Below are 12,399 nucleotides of genomic sequence, written 5' to 3' on the forward strand. Positions count from 1 at the left end.
TCAATAGACCAAAATCCTCAACACGGCAAATGTCCGAAAGGATTTGATTCGTGGTGTTCGTGGCAACGAGCAAATGCGAACAATAATTTGGAGGGCTATACGCACGACTACGGATCTCTACCTGAGGACGTATTAGAAGCAATTAAACCAATTTATGAAGATCTTACAAAATAAGAACTATTGGAACGTTGCGTTGGATGGTACACTCAGAATAATAATGAAAGTTTACATAGTATGATTAGGAAAATATGCCCGAAAGAAGTAAACGGCAGTAAAACCAGGATGGAAATCGCTGCTCATGTCGCAGCTTCTGTTTTCAATGAAGGGGCTGGGTCATTACTGAAAATTAGGCAAGCGATGGAAATTATACCAGGAGTAAATAACCATGAATGGGCCGTATCGGAGAATGAAAGAAGACTTAGCTTGGCTGCGCGCGAAACTGAAAACGCAACCAAAGAAGCTAGGCAGAGGAGACAAAACCAGAAAAACTCGGATGAAAATGCTGATAATGATTATGGTGCAGGGATTCTAGACACTGTGTAAGTATTTATTCTTGAATATCGTATCATTTAATCGTCAGAAGTAGGGACCTGTCACACTATATTCGATGGAAAAACAGCCAAATTTTTTTCAACTTCCGAAAATTGAAATAAGTCATTTTCTTGCATTAACATACTTCAAACAATTATTTCACTCACTTAAACAATTATTATTTTAATTGAAGACTAGAAAATAAAAATAATGGTCAATGTAAGAGCCTTGTTGGAAGTGCACTCCCGCTGCGACCGAAGCAGTACCGAAACTTTGACTGCCGTTTTCTCGGAATGAGGTTTTTCAGGACGGTGCACACAATATTTGCAACACCAGCATACCGATTTGCCTGAAATTTTTTCTGAAGGTTGTTTACAGTGTTTACTTGCCGCTCCCGAGCTGTTTTTTAATTTTTAACCCAACATTATTCGTTATTAATGTCCAAAAAATGATGAAATTGTGATGCGAAATGGCACCAAAACATCGATAAAGCATAATTGTTCCAAAAATTGAAAAAAAAAATTGTTTGAGAAAGGAACGGCACATCCTATTAATATTATTTTAAGAATGTTTTTCATTTCTTCATTTCAGATACGACAAATAGTGATTTTTGTGTGCACGAAGGACGTTGTATGTGGAAATCCGAATTTCTTCGGCAGCCTCAAGATTGAATACATCAATGAAAAGAAAATTTTCAGTTTGTTGTAAATAAGCTCAAATATGTAAATTTTCAAATACATTCAACCCTTTTTTGATAAATGAATTATTTCTATTAGAAAACAATTATTGAAAATCACCCCGTTCTGACGCCCTCTAGGTGTATGTAGGGCCTTAAAGGCGCAGAGCGACTTATTATAGCTGAAACCCAGCGAAGAGTGTCCCCTCAGGGCAATACATCGCCCCGAGGAACATCAATTCCTTTTCTACCTCCATCCCGATCACCCGATGAAGCGCGGACAATCCGCGTTACTATCTGATTTTGAATTGGGAATTTTAAAATTGTCATAATTCCCAATTCCTGAGTCCCAGAGAACTGAGACTTGCGCCGCGCCGTCGGTGGATGTGATCCGCGTTGAACGGCGCAGAAGCCAACATAATCCGATGCTCCCTCAAAGTTGTATCATGAGTTTTTTACTGGGCGGCCTTACACCGCCGATCCATCGATGAGGTGGTGGGGGTTCACACGTAGAGACCTGAGATGCGTGCTGGTGTGCGTCGATCGTCTCTCGCGTCCTTCGTGATGTGAGTCTCCCAGACTCGGTGTGTGCGTGCTCGTCGGTGTGGTACTCATCATCTGCTGTAGCGCCGACTTGTAGCCATTCTCGATGCTCCACTCCCCTCGTCACGAAGCTCACGCATAACTCACGGTGAGCGCGATGGACAGAGTTTGAGAGGATAATAAGAGAAAGAGTAAATAAAAGAAATAAAGAAAATGATAATTGTGGCCCTGGGCGATCCGACTCCTCGCTGGGGTAAAAATACTAATTTTCCCCCCATGATCCGCGGTTAGTTCAGGCGAGGAACAGTACATGATTTTTATCATGTTACAACACATTCATGTGAAGGACTGAGGAGTGAGTTGGACTTATTTTCACTACCACCAACGCAGACAGCTATCGAATCATCATACGGTGTACACTACAAGCCAATTGCATCACTTATGGATAACTCACCCATCGAGTTCGATATACCAGGACAAGGTGATGAGTACATTGACTTAGCACACACCCGATTATTGTTACGTGTTACGATACCAATATCAGTGACAGAGAATAATCCTATACCGTCGCCTATTATTGGGCCCGTCAACAATTTATTACACTCATTATTTGACCAAGTTGATATTTCCTTCAACCAAAAAGCAGTGACTCCTCCTAATAATGCATATGCTTATCGTGCTTACATAGAAACTCTTCTGAACTATGGCTCAGATGCAAAACTCTCACACTTGAGTAGTGTGCTGTGGGTAGATGATACATCGGGCTATATAGATAACATCGGTGACGAAAATGCGGGTTTAAAGACGCGTAGGGTCTATTTGGATGACGGTAAAATAGTTGACCTCACGGGTCACTTATATTGTGATCTATTCAATCAATGTCGAGCATTGCTGAATGGTGTTAATATTCATATCCGATTAGTTCGTTCGAGAGATAATTTCTGTTTGATAGATAGCACGAACAGTGCGTTCACCATTAAAATAATAGAAGCGTCGTTGATCATTCGAAGAATGAAAGTGAGCCCTGGATTATTACTATCGCATCAAAGAACCTTATCGATTACAACAACCAAATACCCTGAGATACAAGAGTTGAAGTTGAGAGTGTCTCAATTCCATCAGGAGTCCGCGGTTATTTTTTAGATAACTTCATAACGGGACAACTGCCAAAACGTATCATTTTCGGATTTGTAACGAAACGTGCATCTGTGGGCGATAAAAGATTAAACCCTTTCAACTTCCACCATCTTGGACTAAATCATATATCCTTATATGTGGACGGACGTCAGATACCATCCCAACCTCTGTAACCGGAGTTTTATGAGAATGGTTTATATGTGGAATCATATCACACCATGTTCTCAGGTAGTGGTCTACATTTCCTGAACGATGGTAATGGTATTCATCGTGGAAATTATCCACATGGCTATTGTCTATTTGCATTCGATTTGACACCAGATTTGTCAACGAATGACAACTCCCACTTGAATTTGATACGAAGTGGTAACATGCGCATCGAGGTACGATTTGATGATTCATTAGCTTCAATGATTAACGCAACGATTTATGCTGAGTTTGACAGCGTCATCGAAATTGACTCAGCAAGGTAAGTGACCTTGGATTATGCATGAATAAACAAGAATTCGGTATCATGTCCCTCGCATGCGCAGTTATCTCACAGCATCAGCAATTTTTGTTTCCCTGAGACTAAAGATTTGCAGAAGGAATCAAATGCTCAGTTAGTTGTGGATATTGAGTGTACAAGTTTCCGAAAGAACAGTATAGCAATGGCCTCTAGTGATTCAGATTCATCAGTGATTATTCATTACCAGGGTTTCGTTGGAATTTTTGGTACATTCCTTCCAAAAGAAGTAGCTGTTACCTCCACATCCTCCAATATGATCGGTCATTCGGTGATCTGTCCTAAATACCAATATTCTGCGATTCCGCCAAATATTTAGAGGATGAACAACCAACTTACAATTACACGTCTTGGTATCGATTGGTATGAAGGAGAGGCATCTTTTAAATACGTATATGCAGTATTATGTTCCGTTACCAAAGGTGTGCGGTATGTGTATACCTACGGTCACCACCAAACGAAATTCACGAAACGAAATTCATCAATTTGAAGACGCAGATCAGATTATCACTATTTGCTTGTACATCAATGCCTGTGACATCGTGTCTCATACACAGTTCATTGAATCACAAAACGTTTACATGTGCTATGCGACGGGTACTTCAAATCAAAGCGTGGTTGAATACGAGCGAAGAAAGACCAGAAAATCTGCATAAAGATATTTCAGGTTCTAATGAACAGAGTACGGATTTTAAAAGCCCTACAGTATATACCGAGTCATTCAGTGGGTTTATATCCAGCCGGCAAGATCCCATCGGTGTGAACGAAACCGACAGCAATAAGAGCGAACACACATGATCACACCAAACCAGGAGAACATTGGGTCGCCATGTACGTCGATCGAGATGGCAGAGGATAGTGCTTCGACAGCTTCGGATTACTCCCCATCGTGCCCCAGCACGCTTTAAGACTCCGAAAAAACTGTAAACTTTTCAAGTGCAGCTTCCAACAACCCCAGCATCATGACTCAAGCATATGTGGACAATACAGTGTACAATTTCTGCATTGTATGTCTATGTTTGCTACTCCTGAGAAGTTCTATTCTTTATTTACCAATTGATTCATATCTAATGATCGCTTATTACGAGAATATTATGATGCGTTTATGAATAAAAAACGTAATTGTACCCCTGAAGGGAAATTATTTAGTGGACGCAGTTATAATTGTACTTCGTGGAACCAAACATGTAAGTAGTTCATAAGAAAACGGAATATGTAATTCATGGGGTCAATATTTTTTTTGGAGAAATAAATATATATTAATGTAAACTTTGTATTTTTATTCTTCCCTGTAGTGGTGTTACTCCTATCCCACCACTCGTTCGCATCGGAGTCGTGCTACTCTGATCGGTGGAGTGGAGGGGTCGGCATGACTGTAGGGGGGGGGGGCATCCAAGTGGCTCTTGCACTACTTCTGTCCCATCTGAGTATCCCTCAGGCTGCTGCATGTAGACGTATTCCTTCAGTTTGCCATACAAAAACGCAGTTTTGACGTCAAACTGTCTTGCATGCATTTTTTTTCTGCTGCCACCAAAGCGAGGCACATCCTAAGTGACTCTATCCTGGCTACAGTGCTGTACGTCTCGCTGAAATCCACTCCTGGCTTCTGCTGGCAATCTTTCACCACGAGTCAAGCTCTATATCTGTTGATAGATCCATCTGGGATATATTTCAACTTGTAGACCCATCTGTTCTTCAGGACGTTGGCTCCCTTGGGCCGCTTCACCAGTGACCAGGTTTGATTTTCCTTCAGAGATTCTATTTCTTCACTCATCGCTCCCTTCCATTGGGAAGCCTCATTGCTCTTTTCAGCATCCATGTATGTCAAGGGTTCCTCCTGGTGCGCCGTGAGTGCCATCACAGAGTATCAAGTTCTCCACAGAGGACGCGTCGATGAAGTCGTCATCCTCGGAAGTGTCCAGTCCTTCAACTGGCTCTCATTCCTCGACTTCATCTACTTCATCACTTGTGTTGCACGCTTCAGAGCTATCACCCACAGGCCATCCCCATCGAATTGGTTTTTCTGTAGTCGGTTTAATGAGTTTATCTTCGTTGAATATGACGTGACAGTGCACTTTTACCTTCTTTGTCTCAGGTATCCATATTCTATATCCCTTCACGTTTGCGTCATACCCTACTAAAAGTCCTTTGGTCGCCCTTGCCCCGAACTTGTTATGTCTCCTCTGTTTGGGGGTGTGGAAAAACACTTCACTCCCAAACGTTCTGAACATCTTAAGGTCAGTCTCCTTATTGTGCCATAGCTCATATAGGGTTTTTCCTTCCTCACTGCTTGTGCCAGTTTGATTGAGTATAAACAGCAGCATTCACAGCTTCTGCCCAAAGGTATTTAGAGAGATGTGTGGCTGCCAACATGGTCCTTGCTGCTTCCACCACGGTTTCATTCTCACGTTTGATCCGCCCATTGTGCTCAGGGACGTAGAGTACTAATCTTTGGTGCTTAATTCTTTTTTTATCAAGGATGACTTCGACTGCTGCATTCACGTACTCCAATCCATTATCCGTGCGGAAAGTATTCACCGATTCGCTGGTCTCCTGTTCCATTCTCTTCAAGAAGTGTAAGAGGTGCTCAGGAACTTTGCTGCCATAAATTACACAGCCCTATAATGTGAGTAGTCATCCTTGAACAGCAAGAAGTACTCAGCTCTTCCCAATGACTTGATTTCTACCTTGCCACAGACGTCTGCATGGATTATTTCCCCAACTTTACGAGTTTAATGCCTCGTGGGTGGGTGAGGTAGGCGGTGAATTTTTCCCATCAAAAAATCAATTTTTTCGACCGTTATAGTAACAATTTCTGCGACGGTTTTGGGCCATAGTCAGTCAGATGCGGGTAAAAACAATAAAAAATAATCAAAACAACTTCATTATGTTGACAAATAGAATTCGTGGTCTCAATGATACTAGCAAGCAGACATTGTGCCTATAGGTTAGGGCGCACGATATGGTGTATCTGATGTGCAATTAGAATTAGCACAACTTTATTTTTTCCTTTAGCGTTATGAATTAAGATTAAATATATGAAGCACCTGAAGAGGAGTACCTCGAGCACTTGAAACGTTGTGCAATTTGTTAACATAATGGAGTTGTTTTGATTATTTTTTATTATTTTCACCCGCATCTGACTGACTATGGCCCAAAACCGTCGCAGGTGAATTTTTCCTTCAGCACATGGTTGGCAAAATTCCTTTGCTCTCACTGTCTTTATGCCCTTTTCCTTGAGTGAACCCACAGCCTTAAATTTAATTTTTCAGGACGTCTTCACGTTCTCTAATCGCCACTGTTTCCCTATTTCTCTTAAACGAGGCACCTGTGCTCGTGGCCACATGTAGGAGACCCTTGTCAGTCGCGGCCTCCGTTGAGAACAGGTTGAATCTGATATCTGGCACATATAGAATATTTTGTATGTGCTTTGGCACCCATTCTTCCCCATCGTAAGCCAGGACATTTATGTCTCCCCTTGCAGATCTTATTATAACTTTTCCATCCCCAATCATGATCTGCTCAGGGAAGTTCAAGGGCTCCAGGTTGACAAACCATTCTTTTCGTGGGGACATGTGACTCGACGCTGCTGAATCTAGATACCAGTCCTCATTTGAACTCTCGGATGTGGGTAACATAGACAGCACATGAGTCATCAGAGCTCTTCCATGACTCTTGGAACTTTTTGCGTCCTTCTCGTAACGGTTGGAGAGATATTTCAATTTCTCACGACAGTCATATTCCCAATGACCTTGGTTATGACCATAATGGCACTGTCCTGACTTTTTCCCATGACCTGAGCTCTTTTTCTTCCCAAGTTCTTTATGATCATTGCTTTTGTAGTGCTTTGCTGCCAATGCTTGATTTTTTGCATCTTTTGACGTGGTGATGAGGCCACTGAGATTGCTCTGATCCTCTTGATGTTTCAATCTGGCTTCTTCTGCACTCAACCTCGCTTTCAGGTTATTCAGCGTTCGCTCAGCCAGTGCAGTGAACTCCCAGACTGAACAGAAATGGTTAAGGGTAGGTGGCAGTGTCAACAGAATTTTTGTCATAATCATACTATCTGAAACTGTCTCAACCAGAGCCTTGAGTTTGTGAGCGACGCTCTGCACTTTGGAGACGTGTTCTGCGATGTCGTCCTTGGGGTCCTCGGCCAGCAGGAACCACTCCTGCTGGAGCGTGTGAATCGCAGCCTCTATTTTGCTTGCGAAGAGTCAATTCAATGTGTCCCACATCTCTTTGGCGGACGGGCAAGTCATCACATGATGCATCGTCGTCTCGTTCAGGTAATTCACTATGAGGCGTTATGCGTTTCCTTCTATTTTCTCCCACTGTTTCAATTTCGCGGCGAAAGCAGCTACTTGTGTTGGAGTAGCATCAGTCGCAACCTCAGGTTTTGGATTCTCTCCGTGGACAATTCGATACCCCTCAATAGCCATGAGTTGGATTCTCATCTGGAATTTCCGTTCTGCCCAATTTTCAGCTCTTTTTAATTTGATGTACCTCTGTTCTTCACGCTCTTCTTCCTTTTTTGTATTTTTGCTCTGTTGCACGTGGGCGGCTAACCACAAATGTGGTCTGAACGTATTCACTTGTTCAACTGAATTTTTTTGAAGAAATTCCAAAAACTTTTTCTTGATAAAAATTACTAGATATCGCCCCTGGGCCCATAACCTGTTGATTTATGGCAGGGAACCTAGGATTATTAAATACCTCGAGGATTAACTTTAGTCGTACATTGTTACATTTCAATGAGTTGTGATGTGTTATTTTCCGTCACAAATAGCATTGTTTGTTATTCGACCGTTTCGCGTGTGGGTTTCGAATTTAAAAATCACCAGACGGGAAGTCACCAACCGACAGCGAGAGTCACGAGAGAGGTTCAGTATCTTTTGTTAATTCTTTTGTTTTGTATCGTCTTCTGGATTGTTTGGATCGAATCTGGCGCCGACATCGTGGGACTGAGGTGGCAATGTCTCCGGGAATCGTCGAGGGACTTCGGGACACTTCGAGTTCGTGATGAAAGCCTCATGGGTCTTCGGATTGCCAGAGGTCGTCAGCCCTCGGGCAACTCTAGGGGAAACGTGATGTAGGAGCCCGGCTGGTTCAATGTGGAAGGGGAAGTGAAGTATTTCACCGAGATCAGAAGGAGGTTGAGTTAAATGGGCCTTTGGTGACAAAATGGTCAGGAGACTGATTGGAAAGGAGGTCAGAGGACATTTAGAGTTAATTGATACTCTGGGATAAATGGTTCTAATTAAATAACGTCTAGAGAAGTCACTGCGCATGCGCCGACGGACTTGGTTCGGCCATGTGAGCGACAGAGACTAGTTGTCCAGAAACTGATTGGAGGAGTGAACGGAACGAGCAGCCAATGAGCGTCGTTACCGCGTTTTCACAGTCCAGCGTGGTGTCGCTGGGAAAACGAACCTCACTTCCCGTTTGGTGCTTCCAACACACGTTGTGTTTAAGCTATTTGTAGAGTTAATTGCGTTAGTTTTGGAGTTTTGGGGAGCCTGAAGGCGATCTAGAAGGAGAATAAGACCTGTGGAGGAAGCCTTGAGTGGATTCGTCTGGAGGAAGGTCCCGAGGACTCGGAATTGAGGAGTTTTTGAGACGTTTTCCGGAGGCATCGAGGTGGACTGCTGGGTGAGCGTGATGGCTACGACTCCGTATGACGCATCTGTGTAAATTTGTCGTGAGTAGGACTCTGGCCAATTTTAGAATTTTGAATAGATGTTCCGTGCATCTTAGTCCCATAGGACTTCTAGAGTTTCGAGATAATTGCCGGATAGAGTCCTAGTCACTCTGATCAGTACTTAATTAGTGGGTCTTTTCGTCTCTCTCTCGTGCGTAATTGGAATCATTGTGTTTGATCATTCGATTTCGGTTGTCTCGCGACATTGATTCATTTCGTAGAGTCTCGGGCTCTCGGGTTTCATGTTGCGAGTAACTATTATTTTATGAATATTTTGGTTGTTAAAAATGAGTTAGTGTTGCGTCTAAATTAATCGGTATTAGATGAACGCTCTCTCTGTCGGTGAATATTCAGTAAAGGACATTGAACGTACGTCTTTTGTGTCTCGTGACCTTGCTTCGTTTCGCTGGCCCATTGTCTCGAGTTTTCGTATTTGTGTCGGACTGCCAGCGTTACTTGTCACGTAGATGAATTCTTGGGTTTCGATCGTTCAGTGTTGTTCAATCTACATGATTATTGTGGACGATATTTTGAGTCTGTTTTTTTTTTTGTTTCGTTTACCGGAGAGGTTTCACTTGCCTAATTAACAGTTTCATTGACGGTTTTTTTTTATTATTTCATCATCGTTGGAATTGGGGTTCGGGTTTTATTGTCGAATGACGTTGGGGTTTTCTATTTGTTGACTCTCTCGTCATTCTTATCGATTCAATTCGGAGTTCAGGTTTCGTGACCGTGGATTTACTGTGGCGTGAGTTTTGTTCAACGGTATTTCGAGTTTCGAATTTTATTTTGGGACTGTGTTTTCGTGATTTTGACTTTTCAGTTTTGAGAATTTGTTTTTTTTTTGTGCCGAGGTATTGGACAACAGTATTATTGGTTGTGATATCTCGAATTCGAGAATTTATTTGTGATATTCGCGCTTTTACGAGATAAAGGGTGCGACCTGCGTTGCGAGAGAGAGAGACTTATTTTGTGTAATTTAAGGATATGTATGATTGGTCTGACTTTTATGTTTGATCATTCATGTAACTTGGATCGATTGATATATCACCATGGAAGTCAACATTAGTGATTTTGTTTTGAGTTCACGCGAATATTCACGTTTGGGTCCGGCATTTTCGTTGATTATGGCTTCAGGGGGTACGGATACTTCTAAGAATGCTCAGGGGAATTCTTCTGGCGCTGCTGGTTGGGAAGCCGATCAGTGGATTCGGGATTTAACTTTGACGAGATTGCGTGAGGTCCTGAGGGCATTTGATGCTAATACGGAGGGTGAGGAGGAGGTTGTTCGGGATCGGTTGATTCGAGCTATTCGGTTGAAATCTTTTCCTAATACCACGTGGACCGAGATCGATCGTCGTCAAGATCGTCCGTTAGTTAGGCCTGGGGATGATCAGAGGAGACCCGCTCCTTTGATACCGCCTAGATCTGGAGCTGCTAATCAGGATCGTGCGGGAATGACTTTGAATGCTACAAATCCGTTTTTGAATGATTTGAATCAGGAAAATGTGCCGTATGTGTCGAGTTCTCCTAGAGATCGGGATGATGCGTTCTTCGCTAATGAGAGAGTTGAAGAGGCTAGGATGGGTCACGTGAATCAGAGGGTAATCATGTCCGTAATGGTCCAGTTCAGAACGGAGGTTCAGCGGGACTTTACTGTTGGAGGATGGTTAATGGAATTTAGACTTTGGTTCAAGTTGACGATGGTAGCTTCGCGTACTCGAATGGCGGATCGGATCGTGAGTTTAACCGTGGATTGGATAGAATTCGGGATGAAAATGCACGTCTTAATTTGGGTGCTTTTGATCGAGTCCAATCGTGGAAGTTAACTTTCTCGGGTTCGACTGCAGAGAACGTTGATACGTTCTTGAGAAAAGTCAATGTCTGCAAGGACGCTTGTAACATGAAGAACGAAGAATTGTTTCGTGTTATTCCGGTCTTGTTAAAGGGTATAGCCTACAATTGGTGGGAGGAACGGAAAACTCGATTTCAGGATTTTGAGGGATTTAAGTTAGCGTTCATTCGTAGGTTCTCGAATCCAGAAGTGAACAAGTGTCGTCTCGTTCACGATATTGTGTTGCGAACACAAGGTGATCTGGAGTCTGGATCTGATTTTATCGATAACGTCCGTCTGATGTGGACTCATTCGCGTGATACGCATTTCTCTGAGGAGGCTAGGTTGGATCTCGCGTTTATGAATCTTAGACGTGAGTATCATCACATGATCTCCAGGAGAGATTTTCAGACTTTCGACAAACTTGAAGAATTAGTTCAGGACTTTGATGAGAGACGAAATCTTCCTAAACTCGCTGCTCCACCTCCTGTTCAGGATACGATCTATCCATTGTGTGCTTATGCACCTGATCGTTATAAGGGGGCAGTTAAGAACAAGACTTCAGGGAATACTGAAGTTTGTGCTGTCGATCTCACATTGCCGAAAGTTGTGGGTTTTGTTAGGGGTAGGGCGGATGCGAAGTCCGTTAAGAAGAAGAATAAATCTTCTGCTGGTGCGACTAAAGTCTCAGCCGTACCTGTTAGCTCTGAAATCCCAGTCAGCTCCGTATTGGGAGGGGTTGCGTCTAAGCCTCCTAATCTGGATGTTATTTGTTTTAANTCTGTTAGTTCTGAAATTCCAGTTAGCTCCGTATTGGGAGGGGTTGCGTCTAAGCCTTCTAACCTGAATGCTATTTGTTTTAACTGTCGAAAACCAGGACATCGTCGTATCGTTTGTCCAGAGCCATTGACGGGAGTGTTTTGTTTTGGTTGCGGGGCAAGAGATGTTCGTAAGCCACAATACTCCGTGTGTCAGGCTAAGATACGTAGGACGGGAAACTCGAAAGCAGGGCAGTAGATTCTAACCCTCTGCTGTCCGGTGATGAATTACGGGTTAATTCAGTGGACGTTTCGCCGGTTTGTCAGAACAGTGGGGAGAGTAGGAAAACAGGAGATCAATTATCATCAGATGGTCGAGGTTCCGCGGGTACCGCGCCGATGAATGAAACTCCGGGGAGTCAAAGCGAGGGTGTTGGGTTTGGCCAATCTGATACCGTCGGGGAGATTTGCCAAGTGAGTATCGAGTCTAATCAACGTCTTTATTTACCGGTCACGATCGGGTCGGTGGGTTTGAACGTTTTGTTGGACTCTGGCGCATCAAGCTCTTGTATCCGTAGTGTTCCGCGAGATTGGGTGGATAAGTTAGGTTCGGAAATCTCTTGGTCTCACAACTCATCGGTAGTTGTTGCGAATGGGGCTAGGGAGACGATTTTTGGAACAGTTGTGATTCCGGTTACGTTGAAAGGAGTTACG

At 43.1% G+C, this 12,399-nt stretch overlaps 1 protein-coding gene across 1 annotated transcript; it reads right to left on the reverse strand.

Moving 5' to 3' along the window:
• Positions 1–6,652: 6,652 nt before the first annotated feature.
• Positions 6,653–7,834, reverse strand: LOC107046418. The gene is made up of 2 exons (XM_015269028.1): positions 7,728–7,834; positions 6,653–7,598 (listed from the first exon to the last, which is right to left on the reverse strand). Exons 1-2 carry the CDS (start codon positions 7,832–7,834, stop codon positions 6,653–6,655), a joined length of 1,053 nt encoding a protein of 350 aa, XP_015124514.1.
• Between the last annotated feature and the right edge of the window lie 4,565 nt (positions 7,835–12,399).

This window comes from Diachasma alloeum, unplaced genomic scaffold (assembly GCF_001412515.2).
Source record: "Diachasma alloeum isolate Michigan unplaced genomic scaffold, Dall2.0 Dall_scaffold_01366, whole genome shotgun sequence".
Taxonomy (NCBI): Eukaryota; Metazoa; Arthropoda; class Insecta; order Hymenoptera; family Braconidae; genus Diachasma; species Diachasma alloeum.